Raw genomic sequence first — 24,578 nt, forward strand, 5'->3', positions numbered from 1 at the left:
CAATATCAGACCCTATAACTCAAAAATCAAAATGCAATCTTTGGATTAAGAAACCTCAGCTACCCGCATATCACGGCATATGATAACAGCAACATCACACGGTTACCTTTTTCCTTCATCACTGTTCATAAATCTCTCATCTGACTTTTCTTTTGTTTCTTTTTCAGGTGGAATAGTCCTGTCTACTTTTGCCAGTCCTCCTCATTGCTCATTCCCAACAAAGTATAGGGAAAATGATCATTTACCTAATTTTGAGATTAATTAACTCCACTTACCCAAACACTCTAATGGTGCGTTTGGATGAGAAAATTATAAAATCCGTAGAAATTTATAAATGATGGAATCTTTAATTCCATCAATCTAAAATTCCATTAATTGCAATTTCTATTGTTTGGTTGCATCTATTTAGGATTTGAAATGTGTAATAAATTAAGAAAGTTTAAAACAAATAAAAAGATAAAATAGAAAAAAGTCTTGTTTTAGAAATAAAAATTGAATACTGCAAAGGAATTCGTAAATGACACCTATTTTGGTGGAAATTAAAGTGAGGAATTTAAATAGCGAATTCCTTCTTTTTTTTCACAGAGAAATTTAAAATTTCAAATATAATGCCAAACGAGGGAATTGGTTTTTAGGAATTATGAAATCCTCACTTTCAATTAAATTCCATCATTTTTTCCCTCATCCAAACACACTCTAAGAGATTGCCCATTTACCTAAACACTCTAAGAGATCATTTCCCTAATACCCAATTAAGTATTTTTTTTATTCCTTTTTATTTATTGTTGGGACAATTTTGCCCTCTTCTTCTTTGTCACTTAGAGAGACAAGTCATTGGAAACCTTGCTAGACTCCGGTGACCAGTGGCCTGCCGTGGACTCCGGTGACGGACTCTGGTGACCGGTGATGGGACTCCAGCGACGGGTGATTGGAATCCGGCTACCGGACTGATGACTGGATTCCGGCGTCTGAATTTATTGCCCCCTAATAATACCTAATAAAATAATTATTGCCCCCCAATAATCATTTTATTACTTCCCAATAATCATATTATTGCCTCCCAATACCCTTTTTATTGCCTCCCAATAATCATATTATTGCCTCTTAATAATCATATTATTGCCCCCAATAATCATATTATTACCCTCAAGTGAATTGCATAAACTCCCAAAACCAAAATGAATACACTACAGACACAATTGATCAATTTATATGTTCAATTGTACGAGTAATTTTTTTTTCTTTTCCTTCCTCATTCTCGGAGCTCACAGTACACCAAAAAAAAAAAAAAGTGCTCTGGGCACCCACCGGAGTGTGAGGCCAGCTGGTTTTTTCGCCGGTGCTTCCCCAGCGGCGGTTTGGAGGTTGTGACAGGATTGGGCGGCGGAAGATGAGACCGGTTGGGTTGGAGAACTAGTCGGTGATTGGCTTATCTCAGGCCGGGAAACTGGGGTAGGGTCGTGTTCGTCTTTCTCGGTTGGAAGGAGTGGTCGAGGGGTGGTTGTGTAAGGGGAGCGGAATCGAATCGGGCGGGGAGCGGAATCGAATCGGGCTGGGATCGGAGTCGGATCCTTGTTGGGCCTGAGTTGTGGCAATGGTCGTTGGATCAGTGGTTTGGTGACGGCGGCGCTCGGAGGTTCAATAAAGATCCAGATACAGTGCTTCGATCTTGGGGCTGGCTTGGGGTGGGACCCATGACGGTTGAGATCGTCTCTGATGGTGACCGGTGATGGGACTCCAGCGACGGGTGATTGGAATCCGGCTACCGGACTGATGACTGGATTCCGGCGTCTGAATTTATTGCCCCCTAATAATACTTAATAATCATATTATTGCTTCCCAATAATCATATTATTGCCTCCCAATACCCTTTTTATTGCCTCCCAATAATCATATTATTGCCCCCAATAATCATATTATTACCCTCAAGTGAATTGCATAAACTCCCAAAACCAAAATGAATACACTACAGACACAATTGATCAATTTATATGTTCAATTGTACGAGTAATTTTTTTTCTTTTCCTTCCTCATTCTCGGAGCTCACAGTACACCCAAAAAAAAAAAGTGCTCTGGGCACCCACCGGAGTGTGAGGCCAGCTGGTTTTTTCGCCGGTGCTTCCCCAGCGGCGGTTTGGAGGTTGTGACAGGATTGGGCGGCGGAAGATGAGACCGGTTGGGTTGGAGAACTAGCCGGTGATTGGCTTATCTCATGCCGGGAGACTGGGGTAGGGTCGTGTTCGTCTTTCTCGGTTGGAAGGAGTGGTCGAGGGGTGGTTGTGTAAGGGGAGCGGAATCGAATCGGGCTGGGATCGGAGTCGGATCCTAGTTGGGCTTGAGTTGTGGCAATGGTCGTTGGATCAGTGGTTTGGTGACGGCGGCGCTCGGAGGTTCAATAAAGATCCAGATACAGTGCTTCGATCTTGGGGCTGGCTTGGGGTGGGACCCATGACGGTTGAGATCGTCTCTGATGGCGGTGGAGATTTGATGGAGGAGAGGGCCCGAAGCCTGTGGTGGGGCGCCGGAGCTGCCATGGCAGAGATAGAGAGAGAGGACCATGCAGATTGGAGGGATAAGAGAGAAAGAGAGAGTCTGAGAGAGTGAGAGAGAGAGATATGAGTGTAATTTAAAAATTAAAATGAGGGCAATACTGTCAATAAGAGCAAATGCACCGGCTGTTTGATTGGGTGACCAATCAGTGGAAATGAGGAAAAGAAAGAATGTAGCGGCAATTAATCAGTCGACCAATTCGTGGGTCCCAGCAAGTCGGGCAATCAGCTGACCGAGAATTAGCAACTCAATTGCCTGACCTAAGTTGTGGCTCCCACACTCATGTGGGTTTCTACCTAGGGCCAGATCTCTTTGATATTAATTCAAAGGCCTCTATTGGATTGACAAAGTCAATTTATTTATTTTAAAGTCCAAATAGTATATTGACATTAAAATTGCCTTTTATTGGTGCATTTACAAAGTGAAGGCAATTGCTAATTTTGGGTGAATAGTGAATTAGCAAATCCCAATTTAGTAGGCAAATAAGCAATTGCCCTCAGTACATGAGGGCATTTTCTCTAAGTGTTAGATTGGGTAAATGAGGTTAAAAAACTCTTAGTGAAGTAAGTTGACAATTTTTAAGCTGAAATTTGGTAAGTGGTCACGGCCCCCAAAGAATATAAGTTTTAAAGTCGCTTACTGAACTTTTCCATTACCAAGTTCTATATATAGAGTTTTATGTGCTTAATGGTGGAGTTTAGAAAATTCTGAAACTTAGGGGGGTGTATTCAATCTAGATTTTAAATGATTCTGTCTGATTTTTTATAATCCGTGGATTCTATAGAATCTACGGATTGTTTTAATTCCATATGGATTTGGACAGATTCTAAAGTATTGTAATAGCAAGATTTGTTTGGATTTTAATAACTCCATGGATTGTCCTAATAACAATAATAGAATAAAGACCAAAATAAAATAATACAATGAAAATAATTTTGGACAAAAAATAATAGAATACTTATTATAACTTCAAAGAAAAACGAGTTTTATAAAAACAAATTGTGCATGTCAAAATACATTACCAAAAGCACAAAAAGTATGCTCTCTCTTATGAAAATTGCAAACAGAATAGGTTCCTGATTAACTAAATCCATTTGGGATCTCAACCATTTCAGCTGAAGTCTTTTGATTGCATGTCCATCCAAGAGTATTTCTCCTTCAACCTGGTTCATAAAATTTTTCAATCACTGAAATCATTGTCAACTTGCCAAAGCCACTTCCCCCACAAAAAGTATGCTCTCTCTTATGAAAATTGCAAGCAGAATAGGTTCCTGATTAACTAAATCCATTTGGGATCTCAACCATTTCAGCTGAAGTCTTTTGATTGCATGTCCATCCAAGAGTATTTCACCTTCAACCTGGTTCATAAAATTTTTCAATCACTGAAATCATTGTCAACTTGCCAAAGCCACTTCCCCCAACTAGACCTACACTCTTACCAGCCGAAATGTTAAGATTCAAGCCTTGTAAGAGTTGGCTGTCAGGTCTTGATGGATAACTGAAGTATATGTCTTGGAACTCTATTTCTCCTCTCACATGTGGCAAAGCCATCCCTTTTCTGTCTTCGGTTTCAATACTACATGGTCAATCATTTCAAGAATTTGTGATGTAGTTGCTAATGCCTCTGTGATGGCAGTTAAATTTGAAAGTGCACTTGAAATACTCCTGCAATTGCAAAGCTACAGTATGAGTCCAAGTTTGAAGGCAAGTAAAGAAACAGTAAACAAGGATCAGTGTTTTGGAAAGCAACTCACAACATTGAAACCGGCTATAAACATGGGCATGTCAATTTATTTAGTTTCAAATTAGAGTGCCTAATCCTCTTACAGATTTATATAATAAACATGCTAGGACTTTTATCATATGCAATCTTTCATAAAGTCCTTATGAGAACTAAACTCTGGCCTCTATGTAAATGCCTTGCCAGATCTATGGTATGTTATGAATTTGTTATGATGTTGTAGAAGAAAAAGAGAAAAGAAAAACATGGTATGATATAATGTCAGACTAACAATCTAATCTACATATTGCATTTTCAAATAAGAAAATGCGATCAATAATTTAGAGTCAGTTTGACAACATCACATGCACCAACCTCGTTTCTAAATTGTGCATGTGGCATTCTCAATCTTTCATGACTATATGATACACATACATTACATTGACGTGCCTCAAAATATATAATACACACCAAAAACGAGCCCACCAAAATCAGCATACCAACCACTACAAATCAACCTGAGCTAGCACAATCAAAGGCGAACCCCCTTTATTAGATGAATGCGGGATCAGTTGAAAAATGAAATTTCATTCTAAACACTGCTTGGTTTTATATTCACTTTCCTATATAACTAGTTCTTGGTTCTTGGTTCTTATGAACAACTAAAAACAGAGAGCTAACGACTTGGTCGGGAAGAAAGGTTTACTCAATCCAAGGCATAACTGAATGAATTGTAATTTCAGTGAAGAACAAGATTCATGTAATCAAAACCTGGATTGTAGATGATAAACCCCAAAAACAGAAAATACAGAGAGAAATTCAGAGGATAAAAAATGAATAGACAATTTTGGTTATACAAAATGAAAATTACCTTGGTTAGTAGAGAATAGAAAGGTTGAGGTCGGATTAGAGGTCTAGGTCAGTTCGTCTTCTGCTGTTTGAGGTCTTCAGAATGAATGAGAGAAAGAAAAAAAGGAAAACATCAAAATCTCACCTCTGGAGGCTGGATTTCCGATAGGGTTTGGTATTTATACCAAGCACCCTAGAATCCTACAGAATCAAGCATCTAATAAACTCCTTGAAAATCATTGGGTTTTTGAATACCACCAGATTTTAAAGGAATTGTTAAAATCTTAATTGAATACCACAAGATTCTAAAGGATTTTTGAAAATCTTAATTGAATACCATAAGATTTTAAAGGATTTTTAAAATACAAAACAATCCTATAGACTCCTAATTAAATACACCCCCCTTAGTAGTAGTTTCTTTCAAACAATATCTTTATTGCATGTCAAACTAGGGAATATCTAAATATCATTGTTTCTGGAAATAAGCTTGATCAGGTGCAAACATGTCTGCATTCGGCCATTCACAAACAAAGGAGAAAAATACACACACACACACACACACACCAACCATTAACTTACCTGTAGTAGATCCGAAAAAGTCCATCATACAAGTTAGTCGAAACTTGCACCCAAACCTTTTCGTTTTGTTTTGTTGTCGTTACTGTAGTCTTTTTAAAGCAATTTGTCGAACACAATTACAAAAAAAAAAAAAAAAAATTGAAACCGTTCGATCGACTTCGAAGCTGGCACGGGGGCACCATTGAATCTGCTAGTGCGGTATAAACCGTAGTGGCGTTCTAAACTCGACTGCAGTTTTGACCACCATTAAAGTTTCATCCCTCAACCGAACATCTACAAGAATAGTAAATTGGACTCTTACATTGCGCCCAAGACTACCGTCAAAGCCCATCCCACAAGTCCACAATGATGGGCGGCCACCAGACCAGGCCCGTCCAAGAATAATACTTCGGCTTTTATAAACGCGGAAAACTTAGGAATATAATTTAGAGACACCAAACAGAAAAGAATACAAAACAATCATCGCTTCTCAGTTTTCACATTTAACAGAGAGAAACAAGAGAGAGAGAAAGAAAAAGAGTTTGTTGGTACTACTCGGTCTTTAGGATCCTTCCTTGTTCGCCTTTTTGCTTCAGCTCTCATCTAACCTTCTTTTCGTCAACGTTTTCAATTCCGATCAATTCTTCTGATCGTTGCATCGATTACTCTCATGGCCACCACCGGGAACAAGAACATCAATGCCAAATTGGTCCGCCCCCAAAACCCCTTTTTTTTTTAGCTTGCTTTGTTTTCAATTTTGCGATTCTGATTGGTCCGATTGTGGGTTTGTGGTCAAGTTTTGATTTTGATCGGTCTGGTCTGTAATTCGATGAGAATTCTGATCTGGGTTTGGTTTAGATCATCGATTAGTGTCGTTATCTGATACGGGTCTGATTTGGTTCTGAGTTTTGTTCTTTTATGGTTTTGGTTGATGATCTAGCTTAGCATCGTAAGGGTTTAAAACCCTGAAAATATGAGTCTGATTGTAATTGTGGGTCTTTGGATAAGGACCTTGTTTGGGATTGTTGATCAACTGTGGGTTTGGGTTTCTGGGATTTGATGTGAGGTTGATAGTTGATGCTTATCGGAAAGTTGATTGTGTTTCGTAGCTGTTTAACCAAAGTCTTGTTCTGTGTTGTTGTTATCGTGGACTGTCTGTGATGTTGTGTACCCCCAAGGTATCTGAGAATAATAAACAAGTATTATAATGGCTTTGTTTGTATGTTCCGGAAATGTGGGCTAATGTTTGCTTGGAAGTTGTTTCGTTGTTATATCGTCTCTCTAATATGTAGTCAAATCTAGTTCTATGTTAGGTGTGTAAACCCTCTACTTGTTTAGTTTAATGTTTTCTTCGTTTCTGAAAGTTGCATTTTGTGATCGTTGGAGGGATGTTTGATATTGTGCTGCAGGTGCTTCTTGGGGATGTTGGAGCTGGAAAGTCTAGTCTAGTGTTGCGCTTTGTTAAAGGACAGTTCATTGAATTTCAGGTTGGTTGGTCTACGATAAACTTTTGAGATTTTTATAACTTCTTTTTGTTCCTGGATATTGATTTTTATTGTATGATACTGTAGGAATCCACAATTGGTGCTGCCTTCTTCTCGCAAACATTGGCTGTAAATGACGCAACTGTAAAATTTGAGATTTGGGATACAGCAGGTCAAGAGAGGTACCATAGTTTGGCGCCAATGTATTATAGAGGAGCTGCTGCTGCAATAATTGTGTATGATTTAACTAACCAAGTGAGTCCATTTATCCACATTCTTTAAGTTCTAGATGTATCTAAACTTTATCGTTTGGTGATGGTGAAGTTGAGGGTGAGGCATTTGACCTTTTTGAGAAAGCAGAGTGATCCTTGAGGTCTGAGGCTAAAGCTGCTACCTTCCTCACTAGGGTATTTGCATTCAAATAGACCTCTTCTATCTGTCATACTCGTTAGTGTAGATTACAGCACCAAAACCTATTTTAAAGATCAAGTTAATGAATTTGCACTACAATCTGCAATTACATTAGTTAATTCTAAATCTTTGACATTTTGAATAGCTGGCCTTATGTTTTCTGTCTTGGCTTTCGTTTAATATAGTAAAAAGGATTTTAGTTTTCCCCTAGTTCTGAAAAATAAAAGTTAAAACAACGAAAATATTGTAGTCCTCCCGAGCTGAAAATTGTTTCTGTGTAACTAAGTATCATTTGAAATTTTCTTTTTCTGTTTCATATGTTGAATATAGGGAAAGTGGAAAGGTCTATGTTCTGCTAGTTGATTACACCTTAAACAGAAATTCAACTTTATTTCTTCTCTTGTAGGCCTCATTTGAGCGAGCAAAAAAATGGGTGCTAGAACTGAAATCACAAGGTATTGCTCACACTTTCTTGCTGGCTAAACTCACTCAGTCCTTGGCTGCTTTAAACAATCTTAGGCTATAACTTTAATTTCAGTTTTGTTTAGGTGGTGCACTCTGTATACTAACTTTTTATGCGAGTTTGCGTCTTTCAATATAGCTAATTCTATCTATTTGGGTCATTCTCTTATGACAAGGCAATCCAAATATGGTCATGGCTCTAGCTGGGAATAAAGCAGATCTGGTAGAGTCAAGGAAAGTGGCAGCAGAGGTAATTATCATTTTCTGTTTCTTTATCCTGCTTACTGGTTGAATTTTATACAGCTCTTGGTTGTTTGTGTTAAATTTTTGTGATCTTGATTCTTCAAGAATAGAGCAATTTAATATAAAAAATAATTCTGTTCAGATGCTTAGTTTCATTCTTTGCATAGTAATGTTTGGACTCTAGTTTACGGTCTCATTCTCATGGTAATTATGTCACTGCTCCTGTTCCTGTATCCACCCTTTACTCGCAACAAAAAAGGAAAAGAAAAAGTGAAATGACTAACTATTGCTTAAAATAGATAAATAAAATGATCAATTCCAAACTCATGTCATACTCGGAACCAGAGGTTATCATGCTTCTGTCCCTGCATGAACTCTGATTTTGCCATGATCTTCTCCTTGTAATTGTGGCTTGAAGGAAAATTGTGTCTAGTGTGTGTTTTCTTTTATTTCCCTATCTAGGTCAGTTTTTGATTCTAGGATGTCTTGGCTCCTAGGATGAGATTGTGATTAAAATCTACAGAAAAAAATTGCTTGAACAATGGTTATGCTCATCAGCAACTGTTTAATTCTGTGGAATTTATGTGTCCAGTAAATAAAAAGGAAGCAAAAGAAAAAAAATGAGACTTCAATTACTATTTATTGAATGCCAATTGATTATGTTGTCTGCTTTTAAAAAGAGTTGATTGAAAATATAATGGACATATAGAAAAAGCTGGATAAACTTCCAGGCACAAGATGGTAAAAGACTTTGGTGATCTTTTTGAACTAATCTGATTGAAATTTAGAGTCTGTTTGTTATATGCTTTTCCAACTTGCATATTTTTTATATGAATGCTGTTGCTCTTGCAGGAGGCACAAGCATATGCCCAGGAGAATGGCCTTTTCTTCCTCGAAACCTCTGCCAAAACTGCAGACAATGTCAATGACATTTTCTATGAGATAGGTAACTTTTCCTTCAGGAGGAACCCTAAGCTTTTTGTTGCATGTTGAAGGAAAAGTTTGAAATGAATTTTAGTACAAAATAAGATACTTGGTCATTTAGTCAGGGATTTATTTTGAAATCATGTCTATAGGCCCTGATCCTGAAAAGAACGTTATTTTTTATTTTTAGTATTCAGAAGTACTCGAATTCAGTTTAGGGTTTAATTTTTTTAATTTTTAGAAGGCAATGCATATACCCGCAAAAGTGGCTTTACTCAAGTCTTTCTGCAGATTTGTTTTGAAATATTCAGTTATCTGATTAATGGTTTCTTTTTGTTTTCGGTACAGCAAAGAGATTGCCTCGAGTGCAGCCTGTGCAGAACCCTGCAGGAATGGTTCTGATGGATAGACCTTCTGAAAGGGTAGCAAGCTCATCTTGTTGCTCATAGAGATCGCGTGGTGCTTTTGGTGACCGCCTGCTCAGTATTTCCATAATAGCTTGTGTAACTCACAGTGGAAAATGACGTATCAGCTACTGAGTTTCCCATGTATGTGTACATTTATTCAGATTTGTATATGCAGTTTGCTTAGATACCTTCCTTCACAAGGTGTGAAAATCTTATGGAGATTGTTCTTTAATTTCATGTAATGAAATGGTCTGGCATGTTGACTCTGAGCTGCAAGGTCTGGTATTGTTATTGCTTATTCATTAATGAGAAGCAAAGGTAATATTAAGTGGAAAGTGGAAAGTGGAAACTATGAATTTCTCTAACATAAAACGACATGATGGATATTTTTGAATTGGTAGGGCGGGGTGGTTTTTTTCAGCAAACCTATGCAGTGAAATGAATCAAGTTCCTTGAACGAGGTCCTCTGTATCAGACCAAAAAAAGAAAGAAAGGAAAGAAAGAAGGAGGTCATCTGTAGAATATAATATAACTGAATCAAGAAATAAGGATTTTATGTTTTTTGGGACAGAAGAAGTAAGGATTTAAGATCCTTAAATTGGTTCTTGTTGGTCCACAAATTAGTTCCTGCTGAGAGATATCCGAAATGTGTGTCATTTAAGTTCTAAAAAAAGTTTTAGTAAACCCTTGAGTCGACTGCCGGGAAGACTGTAAAGGATAACCAAGGTTAACTAGAGTGAAGAAGAGGATCCGAATTCTCCAAGCATTAACAAATCTGAATCCTCTCCTAGTCTCCTTGGTGGCTTGGTTGTTAGTTGGCCTTGGTTATCCTTGGCTTCTAATATCAACCGTATTTAAGAAAACTCTTTACCAACGAATTTCTCGTTGGCAGTCGGCACATATTTGACATATTTCTCGTTGGTGATTATATCTGACGATGAATTTTCCCCGGCTAATTGTTGCTAGCTCTTCACATCCTTACAAGCCTAATACCCAGTCAATCTTCGTCTTTATCTAATCATGCTGCTGTTCGCTCTATTCTTAAATTCCTCCTCGAGTTAATTTGATTAAAGTCCAAAATCTAGACCCTCTATTGACTGTAGTCCGGATGAATTTTTCTGTTAATCGCGGTCCTATGACTCGGCTGTCATATTAGATTTATTTCCTTTTCTATTTTGCGGATTCAAACACCTAAATTTTTTATTCCTAATATACCCTTATTTAATATCTTTTGCACAAAAAATAATAAAAATCAATATATTAACTGTAATCCTAAATTATTGCAATATGTTTTAATATAATCTCAGCAAATTTAATATTTTGACATTAATTTATATTATCAGTTTCTTGATTGAATTCAAAAGAAAAATCTATAGGGGAGTGCTAGGATCACATTCAGCTGAGTGTGTGTGAGCCACATTAGGACAAGTGACGAACTCTAATAGTTTCCTGATATCAAAATAGCATAGGGAAAGCAAAACATGTCAGTTTCTTTTTTTATATAGATTATTCCCTTTTTGCCCTCAATTTTCTTTCGCATTCTCTTCCCTCCTCATATCTGTTTCTTCCCAAACCCACGTCTTTCTCATCCCGCAGCTACGAAATGAACCCATCACGGTCATCCTGGAACCATTGCCGGGACTGCTGGTGGATCTCGCCGGTTTTGTGCAATTAAAACCACATTTCCGATGGCATTGTCATTAGAAACCACCAAGATTCGCTCCTTATGATCTTCTACACCCAAACAAAAACCAACAACGGCAATGTTCTGAATTCAAGCATATCCTACCAAATTAAACCCATAATCTAGCAGGAAACGACTTAAAGATTCAAACTTTCTTCGATTTTACCACATTTACGATAACAAAGACTGGGAATTTCTAAGAAAGGATGCAAAACCTGAAACGGGTTTCTCTTATACTGTTCAAACTCCGCACAGATCATGTAAAATTGTGGAAATTTTAAACTGAATTGAGGTGAAAGGTTCGAGCTTTGATGAGTGGGAATTGTGGGTCTAGGTCTCAATCAGATACCTAAAAACAGTAAAATCCCTCGAAACAAAAGCAATCCCTTAATTATGTTTTCACCTGAGACTCACCTCCTCCACCATTTCATAAACCAAATCCACCATATTCTACTCACCAACACTAACATCTAACCACAAAGTTATAATTTGTTTTTCATAATAAAAAAAAAATTAACATCTCACCAATTCTGGGCACCCATTTCTCTCTGAATCAAACCATATAGATCCTCCTCTCTTTTCCCACAAAACCCATGTTATCAAATTTCAAACATACCCACTTATGAAGATCAAAGATCATAGCTTTGCTTTGGGTTTCAGTCTAGTTGCCCGAGCCCATTGGCCTCGGCAGAGGTGACGGCGATCCAGAATCGGAGGGTGCAGCCATTGATTGGATTCAACTATTTGGACTCAGTCGTCGACTGGGTGGACTCGATCAGAGAACAAGCTATTTGAGTAGGCATGGCCACGTGGGTGAGCTTCTCCGAGGACTTGTTGGATCGATCGGAGCTATTCGCTGAGATGGTGCCAGGACTGAGCGCTGAAGAGGTTATGAGAGTAGTTCATGATGTTGTGGAAATTGACTGAGGGTAGAAATGGAACAATATAAATTAAAAGTAGCTTTCTTAATTATTGTGTAATTTAATATTAAAAAATTGTGAGAACTCGCCACTTGTCCGAGTGTGGCTCACACACACTCACCTGAGTGTGAGCCTAGGACTCCCCAAATCTATATATAATAAGTAGACCTGTAAATGGACCGGATTTTGATCCGGACCCGCTCCAGATCCGTGACTATTGGACGGGTTTGGATAGAAAATTTTGATCCGTTAATGATCTGAATCCGTTAACCTATTTATTTAACGGATCAAATACAGATTTAGGTCGATCCGATCCGTTAATGATCCGGCCCGTTTTTATAATAATAAAATATTATTTTTTATTAATATATTATTATTTTTCAAAAATATAAAATATAAAATATGAAGAATTTCTAATACAAATTTTTTGCAGAAATCTAAGGGACAGTCCACCACCCAAGATTCTAAGAACTATTAAGAATTTTGATAACATAATTCTACTTTTGGTGATAGTTTTCATGTTGTTTTAATATTTTATTAATATCTTATAAGGTATAATGATATAAATTTAATATTACTATTAAAATTTTAAAATATTTGAAATTATAAATGGGTCGGATTAGCGGATCTGGTATCCGTTAATCCGGCGGATACGGATTTGGATCGAGCTACTAATGATCCGCGGGGTTAACGGAGCGGGTTTGGATCAAAATTTTTTTTTAAGTAAACAGATTTGGATTTAGGTCGATCCGATCCAAATCCGGTCCATTTACAAGTCTAATAATAAGACATTATTCTTCCTTGATCTTGCCTATTACATATTGCCTCATTCTCTTCTCATTCTTCTTCTTCTTCTTCTTCTTCTTCTTTCTCTCATCTCCTATCAGTATTGTCTCGTCTTTCTTATCACCACCATTGTGGTATTAGGATTAAATTTTGCTTACTACCTTGTACTTTCAAGGGTTTATCAGTTCAGTCCCTGCACTAATTTAATCAGAAAAGACCTTGCACTCTCCAATTTCATCAAATCGATCCAATCCATCACTATTTCGTCAATTTTCGCTGTTAAATGCTGACGTGGGACCTTCTCACAGGGAAAATTCCCAAACTACCCATCGCTAGGCAGCCCGCCGACGCGTCAGTGTTGTGAATGCAGATGGGTAGTTTGGAAATTTTTCCTTAAAATTGACGAAGTGGTGATAGATTGGATCGATTTGATGAAATTGGAGAGTGCAAGAACTTTTCTGATTAAATTAGAAGTGCAGGGACTGAACTGGTGAACCCTTGAAGGTATAGGGTAGTAAGCAGAATTTAGTCCTATTATTATTCCATATGTGTGTGTGTACTGAAATTGTTGACTTAATTTGTCTTCATTACTCTCTTACATGAACCATTTCTCTCTTATCAATAGATTGATGATTTGTTATAAATATAATTTTTGTTTATGTATCTGCATATGAGGTATAGTGCGTGGTTTTACCTTTGTTTTAGACATATATGGTGAAAAACTTACCTCTGTATGAGGTGAAAATAATTATACCTCTATATGAGGTTTTTTTTTTTTAGTAAACTGAGGTCAGCCCTTTATTGAAATTGAAAGATTACAATGAGATGATGCAAAAATATATCAATAACCAAAATAAACAATACGAAAGGAAAAGATGCAAAAATTGCATCAGATTATAAGGAAGAATAAATAAGGCAAGAGTAACAGCATCGAAACACATGGCTGATTTTACACTACTGATTACAGTCGTGTAGTGAATTGAGTAGTCGGTGGTTTGACTACCCATGCAAATTTAATGCACAAATTGATAAAGTCAATTTGGCGCAGAATTGAGGGCACTCTTCCACTTAAAGATCAAAGCCGGCCAAGGGTGTCATAACATGGCCATGTTGACATACAATCTTTCACGAACAGATACCATAGAATGGGTCCTAGATCCAATACCAATAAAGCACGGGAGCCCCAATCCATTCTAGCAAAAGACAAATAGCCCAACAAAGATAGTGGGCCGTAGACCAAGCCCAATTCCCACCCAATCCATTCTAGTTTGCATATTATTTTTATGTTGATTTTGTGTTCTATAATTATATATATATATATATATATATCTTGTAGTTAGGTTGATTTAATGTTCTTCACTTTCTACCTTTTGGTTAGGTTTATACTAAAATATCATATTTTCTCTTTGAGATGTGAAAACATATGCCTCTGTATGAGGTAAAACACTCAGACCATCTTTAGCAATGTTAGCCATTTTTGAGTCAAATTTTAGCTAAAGTAGCTAAAAAGTTATTTTAGCCAGCCACTTTAGAATTACATCTGCATCAATGCTCTCTATTTTAACTAGTTTTGAATTTATATTATTTTTTAAATGAAGATTAAATAGTTTAAGTGTATTTATAAATTACAAAAAATAACTTAAAAGGAATATTTTAAATTATAGAGAGCCTCATCCCGCTCTCTATATTTAGGAGCGAGATAGCTAAAAGTTATAATAGAGAGTCACTTAGGAGTCCGGTGCAGCTGTTAAAATAGATAAAAAGCTAAACATGCTCTCCAAAATAGCTAAGGAGCCAAAATAGAGAGTCATGCTTGCTTACTTTTTGGTAAATTGATTTCAAGTTCTTTAATTATATCTCGTGGTTAGGTTGACTTGATGTTTTAAGTTTGAAGTTTTATATTGTTTAGTTATGTTCGTTTTATATTTATTCATAATTTTTTGAATGATTATACATAATTAATAATTTAAATTTCAACACTTGAAAAATTAAAAATAATAATAATGAAAATTTCGTAAAATTAGGTAATTTAATTTTGTTTCCTTTCTTGACCTGAAGGGGAAAAGTGGATAGAATAAATAGTCAATGGACCACAATTAACAAAGAAAAAGTGACCGGCCAGATTGCATCCACTATTGAACTACCACTACAAAAAAGAATTCATTTGGCTTCACCAATTATGTATAATCAAAAAGATATTGATCAAAAATTCACTACGGCAAATACGGCGTCGCAAAGAGAAAAATTATTTGCGACGGCAACGCCATGCCGTCACATAAATATGCCTTCAATTGCTACGACAATATCTTTCCGTCGCCATAATTAAATTTTGTTTTCGATAAGATAAAAACTCGGGCCAAACCCAGATCTCTCCAGACTCTCCATCTCATCTCGTTTCCTCTTCTTCTCTTCATCCTCGCTCGACGCCATCCCATTGATGTAAAGGGCAAAGCCAATAATCCGGTCATTAGGTGAGTGAATATGTCTCTCCCAAATTCAATTGGGGTTTCTCTCTCTTCTCCAAATCCCTCTCTCCTGCTCTGGGAGGCCCTTCGAGGCTTCCACCGCCAGATGTGTATGCATCCATTGCCTCTCTCTCCATCCTCTCTTAGGTACTTCGGCCGCTCTCTCTTTGTCTCTCTTTCTCTGTATCTATCACTGTTTGTATTTACCTGATCTAATTTTTCAATCAAAAGCTTCAAACTTGGGTGGTTTTTAGGGATTTCGAGGTTTATCTCATCGCCGCTTCCCTATCTCTATCTGTGTGGTTCAGTTTTTGGTTTAATTTGTTGTATTTTTTTGGGTTTTAGGGGTTGAAGTAGTTTTTGCAATAGAGAAAGCTGCGGTAGAGATATGACTACTGTAAAATCAAGCTTGCCGTCTAAGATTCAGCAACTTCAGTTCGCCGAAGGTGCTCTCGGGCTGTCTATCAAACTCGACTCCAAGCCGGTGAGTTCCTTCCCTTTCGCTTTCGGTTTGGTTTGATTTTTACATGGTGGAGTTGTATTGTGTATAACTTGTGAGAATTTTCTACTGTTTTTTGTTTAAGTGTTTTAGAGATTAGGATTTCATAGGTTACGGTTTCTGAATGGTCCATCTGTTTAGTTCTTTGGAGGTAGTCAAGCGTTTGGGGTCCTTAAGATATGTGATTGTACATCTGATTGATTTGTTACCATATTTTTGTGGCAGGATTATCACATAGATGCTGATTATCAAGTGGGTGATGGCTTCTCTTTCAGTGGAGGTGCCTATTCTCTTTTCCACTACCTCTTTTATTTCCTAAATGGCCTTTCTAAGTTTTTTAGTAGTAGTAACTAAGGAAGTGGGTACGTTTTTGATATTGAAGGTGGAATGGGACCTTTCAGTGGAAAACACCTTTCTCTGTATTCCATTAGTAACTAAGAAAATTCAAACTATTGCTTTCTGTATGTTTGCAGGTGGAATGGGAAGAGAACATCGATCCTGATAACATGACATATGAGGTATGTTATAGATACCTTGTCCTTTTGTGGCTTGTCTCTTTTAGATATTAGAGCTAAACCACCTTTTGTTTTTCATGGGAGGGACGTTAAGCAATAACACAAACCTGAGTGGTTGCACATTCATGACCACATGAAACTTTGTTCGGCTGCTTGTTTGAATTTATCAATGCATGATGGTCTTTTGATGAATCTATAGGTTTCAAAATAAATTGAACAATGATTTTCAATTTGATAATCAAATTACAAATGTGTTGCATTAACAAGATTAGAGTTTGCTTTAGAGTATACAAAAAGCTTAAGATGAATATGTAAAAGCCAAGGAGTGAATGAATTGTGATCTCTTATGTCCCGGGACCAAGGTTGGTGGCCATTATAATATAATAGAGACTTATTTGCCTGGTCATAGGTGGGTGGGTGTGTGTCATATTCATAGTACAGTTACCTATTTCTTCTATGCAGAAGCTTAATAGGATTTGCAGTGTTGTCAATGTCATCCTTTTATGACACTCTGGTTTAAGCATATATTGTATGAAACATAGACGGACTTTGAAAGATTATCACATGACTTTGAAAGATTATTATAAATTTGACTTTGAAAGATTATCACATTTCTTTCTAAAGTGTTTTGGATATGTTTAGTTTACTAGATAAGGCCTAACTACCACACAGAAGGCTCATTTTAAGAAGGGTTTTTGTCCATTTACCCCATTTTTAGAGATTTTTTTCCCACTTACCCTATTAAGTTTTTTTAATTCCCTCTTACCCAAAACACTCTAAGGGGGGTCTTCCCTAATACCCCATTAAGATTTTTTTTTTTTAATTTTTTTAATACCATTTTGCCCTCACCCCTTTATTACTTAGAGAGAGAGAGAGAGAGAGAGAGAGAGAGAGAGAGAGAGAGAGAGAAAAACCATAGAGCCTTCACCGGAACCCCGTCACCAGTCACAGGAATCCGGTCACTGGCCTCTGGAATCCGGTTACCGGCTGCCGCCCACCTAAATTTTCTGAAAATCTCACCGGAAATGTTTATTGCCCCGCAATAATAAACGTCTATTGCCCTCCAATAGGACTTTCAGTAGCCAGAATGGGAACTAATCTCCCTAAATTTAGACAAATAAAAATTTGATTAAAGAAAAAAAGAGGAGATTACATCAATTCAAAACGTCTATTGCCCCCCAATAGACGTCTATTGCCCCTCAATAGAACTTTTGGTAGCTGAAATGAGAACTAATATTCCTAAAATTAGACAGTTAAAACTTTGATTAAAGAAAAAAATGAAGAGATTATATCAATTTAAAAACGTCTATTGCCCCCAATAGCCTTGTATTACCCCCCAGGTAAAACTTTTTTTTTTTTTCCCTCTCTTTCTGAGCCCCCCGGATAAATGATTTGGGCATCCAGAATTGATTTGATTTGAGAATGTCCATCAGCTACTGCAATACCACCAAAGTAATCTATAATTGTTCAAAAGCCATTAAAGCAAGGCCCAGTGCATATCCAATTACTCACAAAATTTTCACCGACTTTCATAAACACTAACCAACAAAGTTTTCATTATTCAATCAACTCTGCTCCACACTAATCTAACAAAGCCCCAAAATACATAAACATCACCGATTTTCATAATTCAATCAATTAGGAGTTTAGGACAAAGATTTCACCAATAGAATCCAAAACATATAAACATCACCAACACAATTCTCACAATTGAAGAGAACTTACTAAAAATAATACCAAATCTTTGGATTTACAACGAAGCCGAGGCCATTTGATATCAGCGAGAGTGAGAATGGTTTCTCCAATAAGAAATAGACGAACCTTGGCCTACCGCTCCTCCTCCTCCATTGATTGAAGAGTAGATCTCCAGCTTCTATTCTTCGCTGTCGTCGTGCACATCCGGCACGATGTTACAGCGGTCACCTACCATGAACATCACCGCCGACATCTAGACCAGAAACCAGAGATGAAGGCCTCACCAGGAACAGAAATCACGACGGCTTGCTCGATCTCACCATCATCTTCGTTCCCGATGATCGGCGACCATGCCGACAAGGACGATTGGCAGGGATCTGGCTGAGAGCATGAGAGAGAGAGAGAGAGAGAGAGAGAGAGAGAGAGAGAGAGAGAGAGAGAGAGAGAGAGAGAGAGAGAGAGAGAGAGAGAGAGAGAGAGAGAGAGTATGAGAGGTACGTCTTGGGATTTATTAATTATTTGGAGGACAAAATTATCTTTTTGCTTTAAAATGGGTAAGTGAGAATGAAAATATGTTGGTGGTGCAAGTGGGAATACTTTGACTCAATCTTGTGCATTGGGCCAGGGCCCCTTTAAGAAAACAAAGTAGCTGGAAGGAGTCAATAACCTAATGAGTTCAACTTCTCTTAGCTTTGGATATTAGGAGGGTCTTTTGGTGAAGATCTGAACAACATTGAAGCTGGTTGGCAGGTATTATTTTTTATTCACTTTAATCCTTAAGCCCAGAAATGATTGAATCCTTATTTTTTCTTTTTGAAGGTTGAATTATAAATCTTGATACTTGTTGGTGCATAATAATAGGTTAGCCCAGACCTCTATGGTGACAGCAACACGACTGTTTTTATCGATCTCAAAGGTCTCTATTTTCCCCTCTTTTAAGTTTTTCACTTACAGTTGATTCTTTTTTTAGCAATGTTAGTAAACTTATCTTCAATGTCTATGGGGGATTCCTTCTTGTTATAGGAATTGGTGATCAATTTCATATTAGTACTTGTGAAGTTATGTTGCGAATTTCCGTTCATTGATACTTGAAGCTTGATGATACATTTGTGATTTGTATATCTTAGTAGTTGACTAGGATTTGTATAGTTCAGTAGTTTGGATGATTTTTATATCAAGGAAGGTTATCTAAACTAGTAGCTTTTTATGTATCAAGGATGTTCTCTTGTTAGGATGACTTGCATGTTAATGTGAATACCGCATTGAATGTTGATTCTGTGTTGCAGGTAATCACAAAAGGTTGTAAAGCAACTCAAATAAGAAGCTCGGACACAAGAAGATGGTTCATATAAGTCTGTCTTGGCTCTATCTTGTGCCCCATTTGGATGGTAAGATGGGCAGAGTTTCTAATTCTGTGTCCTCTGAAAAAAACAGGCACTGCCTAATTGAGTTTTGTGGTCAGCTCAGTTTACAATTTTTTTTTAATTTGATTGCAGAATGATTTGTTGGTCCTGTGTTTTGGTATATGCATGAATTTGACTGTATTTCTAGGATTGGATCCTTCAGAATTGATATTTTTGTTGTCAGGGTTATTTGAGTGATTTTAAGTACTGCTAATAGGACTAGTACTGCATTTAGACTTGAATCGTATATATTTGTTAATCATTTGCATGGTTCTGTATTATATTGAAATAAGTGATAGCCACATATTTCAGGTTTGTAATCTTTCTCCAGTCTTCAAACTAGAACGAAGTTGCTAATATCTGTTCAGTTTCTGTTTTGCTACACGTTTTCAAAAGTTTTTATACGGTTGTAAATATGATCATATGCAAAGACTGATACAACTGAAATCAGATTGCTTTATTTAGTTCTTTGTCAGGTATTGAAAATGAGATTCAGTGGTTGTTTTGGTTTTTCGTTTCTCATTATCAAATGAGCTTCGGATCTTTTGGCCTTCAAAATGTAAACTGCTTACACGATGGTTCACATCTTCTTTAGATTGGATCATGTAATAGTATTGCCGGTAAAACAAAGTAGCTAGTGTACTCAAACATGAGTTATTAATTTCTTTGTAGTTTTTGGTTTGTAAATTACTAATTATTTTCTTTTTGAAAACCAGTGAGGTAGACAATGGGATTAAGAAACCAGAATTTTCAAGGAATCCTTGATATCATGACATCCTTATGGATGAAGTATATCTTGCAAAAGAATCTTGGTCCAGAATGCTATTTGGAAAGGAAAATGTCAAGGTACATATTCTTATGTACGTTATCTTGGTCTATAGGACCAACAATGTGTTAATTTCCACACTTCACATTAGTTCTTTGTCCTTTGTATGAAGAATCATTGTATGAGTTACAAGTGTTCTAAAATTGTATGAGTTACAAGTGTTCTAAAATTTAAACATGGACATAGAAGACCAGCAGTGTCTATTTTAAAGTTTAAGGACAAGGATGTTACTGGGAAGAGGATTCAAGGGGTATGCTGTGTTTCATAGTTTCATGGATTGTCTCAATTTCATATCCATGCATGGTTTTTCTGTTCAATTTCACATCAAACCTTCTTGCTTTAGGACTGTGCCACCTTGCGACCGTTGCTCTTCTGATCTGCTACTTACCTTTTTTATTGTGTAGTGAATGTTTCAAGTTTATGGTTTGGAATGAAAAGACCCGAAACCATGATTCCTTTTTTTGTTACTATTGTATGCAGTTCCAATCAAAATAAACGACCACATTCTCACAAAGCCTGTTTTTTTATTTTGCTAATTGGGTTTGATGTGATACTTAGTCTGCATTGTTTGTTTGGCTAGTGTTAGCAACTGAAACAATTAGGAAACATCATTTGATTACTATTAGGCAGCTAAGGCTGCTGTGATCATTTGCTTCACATCTGGTATGAACTCTCTACTTTTTCTATCTGTTTGCGAGTGAATGTGTGATCTTGCTTTATCTGGAAAGTTGTTATTGTAGCTCAGCTGAGTTCTAATTTACAATTAATATTTCCTTTCTGATGCTGGTTCAGAGGCTAAAGAGTTTTCTATAATATGGTTGAATTCGTTATTTGATTTACATTTTTCAACTTTCTCAGGGAAAGGATATCCTGGAAATCCACTATCCCGAAAGTCCTTTCGGCACAAAGACCAGAGTGATATGAAATTTTAGTAAATTTAGATTCTGTATAAAATTTAAGAAAATCAAACAGAAACTGGCATGGGTGAGCCGCCTAGTTTTAGCTAAGGTTTAAATATTAGTGCATTTTTGTATCTGTATAATCATACCTCAAATATTATCTATCCAAGGATTCCAAGCTTTGTATTTCAATTTTGTTGGCTCTGTACTTATAGATTATCTTGTTTGCATAATTAAGTAATTGAACAAAATGTCAATTGTATGCTTTTTGTTAAAAAAGAAAAGATTTTTTTTTTAATTAACAATTCATATTTTGCGACGGCATTGTTTCCGTCGCAAAAATTCCGTTGCGGTAGGTGGCGTCGCTATTGACCTTTGCGATGGCGTAGTTGCCGTAGTCAAACTACAAGCTACGGCGTAATTGCCGTAGCAAATAGCAATGGCGACGCCCTCAACGACAACGGCAAAATTGCCGTCGCCTAACCGTCGCCATTGGTCTTTTGCGACGGCAATTTGACTTTCCGTGACGGCGTTGCGCCGTGGCCATTTGAATTCTTTTTTGTAGTGCACGAAATTGGACCTTGATTTAAATTCCTCTTCAAATTATTCATTCCTCCAGCAAAAAATTTTCATATGGTTTTCTTCATGAAATACTTCTCTGTTGGGAATTTGGGATCGTCAAAAGAAACTTTTACCATGCCATGGGCACATCACATCCATCTGTACTGGAATAAATGGCCTCTTAGAAAGTACTTGAACTTCCCAAATTAAATTGAAAGAATTTTTTTAATTACTGATGTCCAATAATTAACATCAGCATATGTAATCACCAAAATGTTCAAGAGTACTTGAAGATACATATGATCTTCCAAATTACTTTAAGAAAATTTGTCAGCTTAATACTTGTTAATTATCACTTGATTCTAGTTTCACTCATTTCTTGATGATAATACAACAGTAACTTTGAAATTAACCCATGTTCTGGGAAACTTGGTATACCATTCACATTCTTATGTTATCAACTAATTAGATCTACACATGCACACACACACAATATATATATATATATATATATATATATATATATATATCACCATATTGTGGAACAATTGCCAAAGAAAACTTGAATACTTTCTTTAAAATAGATAGAACATTGTTAATTATATTGCTCCACTTCAGTTTGTTCTGTCCTATCACCAAGCTATGGGAATATAACCAGCTCATTTCTTGTCTCTTTAGGGCAACAAAGCATGGAAATCAAAGATAAAGGCACAAAGCAAAAGGAATTCAAATATCACAACCGCCAATCCTCACAGTATTCTGTCTGCTAATAAGCAGTTGCACAACACAGCAAGAACTAACATCCCACTATCTTTTGTGAAGGCCTTGAGAGGCTGCAGCTGAAGCACAGTCCATTGTTTGAAATCCAATTCTCTCCTTCTCCAAGTCATACACGACCTCCACATTTTGTTGCTGGAAGCTCCCAAACACTCCGGCCGGCCCATAATCGCCATCATCCATGGTTTGGAACAACAAGCATTTCACCACGGTGGAGTTGATTGGAGGTCCCATAGCATAGAAGTGATTGCCTTGAGGCAATCCAAGGCTTACATTGTTCAAGAAATGGAAAGTGATTGAAGGAAAGAGCTCATCTGAGGAAGCATTGGTTGTGTATGGAACTTTATAACAAAGATCAAAAGAAGTCTTCATCTCCATTTCCTTGGCTCTAGGATATGTTATCACTGATTGGAGCACTGAAAGAACGTCCGAGTAAAATGGCTCAGGAAGATGAGTATAAGTGGTTCCTGAGTCAATCAACATGCCCCCATTACCTTGTGAATCAAACTCTCTCAAGCTTAAGGGCACTTGTGTAATACTATTATTACCTATCGTGATAGCTTCCATCCCAATATAGTAGTAATTAGGGTAAACGGGACTCTTCAACATTGGAGTGAATTGCATATTTTCTTTAGAAGAAATAGCAACATCTCCTATAACTAGAGGGCTTGAAATGTTGGGATTGTTTACATACTTGAAGGCCAAGAAACAGTGAGAGAAGCCCTTTTGTAGGAACCCTAGTTGCGATGGGAGGGAAAGCGTTCCCCTACCAAACCCTACAATACCAATTGGCTCTCTAAAAGTAGACCCAATGCACCCAAAACAGAAACTGGGAATTTCACTAGTGACATTGCTAGGGTTACCACTACTAAATCCATGAACCCTTAGTGTATCTCTACCAAGGGTCCCTACGACAACCCCACCCGCACCATAGGTATAAGCAAATGAAGGGCATGGTCTAGGACATGTTCCCCTAATAAGGGTAGTGAGTGAACAACCGGCCATGGTGCATGGATCGAGAGCGTTATCGGAGCTATGGATATCTTTGCAAAAGGGGCTACCACATAGGTCTCTAAGTGATGAAGAAGAAGCTGAAGGAGAGAAAGTAGGGTTTAGTTTAGTGTTTCTATAGTCATCACAATCCATGCAACTAAAAGAGAGATTTCCACAAGGAACCCAAGTAAGGTCACTACCAGTATCCATATAAACTTGAATGACTTGTGGGGGTGTCCCCAAATTGAGAGATATCAGATACCCATCTCTGACTTCCCTCAGTGGCTCCATCAAGTCTAAGACTTGTGATGGTATCTTTTTTGAGTTAGCGGAGGATGTTGGACTCCGAATGGAACTCCAAGCATGCCTCAGACCAAGTACTAGGGATGTAGTACAGGACCTCTGGCTGGCTAGGGTTTGGTTGAAACTCAGGAATGCAATGAGTAGAAGGATAAGGATGGGGTTATTGGTGAAGGGTGTCGCCATTTAGACTTTTGAGTGAGCTCACAAGTAGTTGGTATGGAATCTATTTATAGATGGGTTTTCAACCTTGATCAATCAAGCTTACATATATAGGGTTTTCTGAGATGGACTAAGCTAACAGATGTTTACGATCAAAGACCTAGGCTCTGAAGAATATTGCGAGTATGAGTGTGTGAGCAGTTGAGCACACAAACGCACATGCGAGAGAGATGTGCATACCTATTATTAAGTTATCATAATTAATAGACAACAGTACTACTACCTATAAGTAATCATAATAGATTAGATGTGCATACATAACTACATATAAGTAATCATAATTGATAAACAACAGTGCTACTGTACTACCTATAAGTGATCATGATAAATTATAAGGACATGGAGTACGTAGTACTGCGCGTGCTTTATATTATAGACAGTTTTTAGACATCTGACCAACAAAGTGGTAACCTCTACGAGTCTCT

At 37.2% G+C, this 24,578-nt stretch overlaps 2 protein-coding genes across 2 annotated transcripts; one reads left to right on the top strand and one right to left on the bottom strand.

Annotated features, from left to right (window-relative positions):
- The first annotated feature begins 6,128 nt into the window (after positions 1–6,128).
- Positions 6,129–9,943, top strand: LOC112167707 (ras-related protein RABF2a). Its single transcript, XM_024304757.2, has 7 exons — positions 6,129–6,386; positions 7,087–7,164; positions 7,249–7,416; positions 7,979–8,027; positions 8,211–8,284; positions 9,130–9,223; positions 9,550–9,943. Exons 1-7 carry the CDS (start codon positions 6,348–6,350, stop codon positions 9,648–9,650), a joined length of 603 nt encoding a protein of 200 aa, XP_024160525.1. The 5' UTR covers positions 6,129–6,347; the 3' UTR covers positions 9,651–9,943.
- Positions 9,944–22,471: 12,528 nt separating this feature from the next.
- LOC112201346 (probable aspartyl protease At4g16563) lies at positions 22,472–24,155 on the bottom strand. The gene has a single exon (XM_024342234.2). It carries the CDS (start codon positions 24,115–24,117, stop codon positions 22,669–22,671), a length of 1,449 nt encoding a protein of 482 aa, XP_024198002.1. The 5' UTR covers positions 24,118–24,155; the 3' UTR covers positions 22,472–22,668.
- Between the last annotated feature and the right edge of the window lie 423 nt (positions 24,156–24,578).

Source organism: Rosa chinensis, chromosome 5 (genome assembly GCF_002994745.2).
Source record: "Rosa chinensis cultivar Old Blush chromosome 5, RchiOBHm-V2, whole genome shotgun sequence".
Taxonomy (NCBI): domain Eukaryota; kingdom Viridiplantae; phylum Streptophyta; class Magnoliopsida; order Rosales; family Rosaceae; genus Rosa; species Rosa chinensis.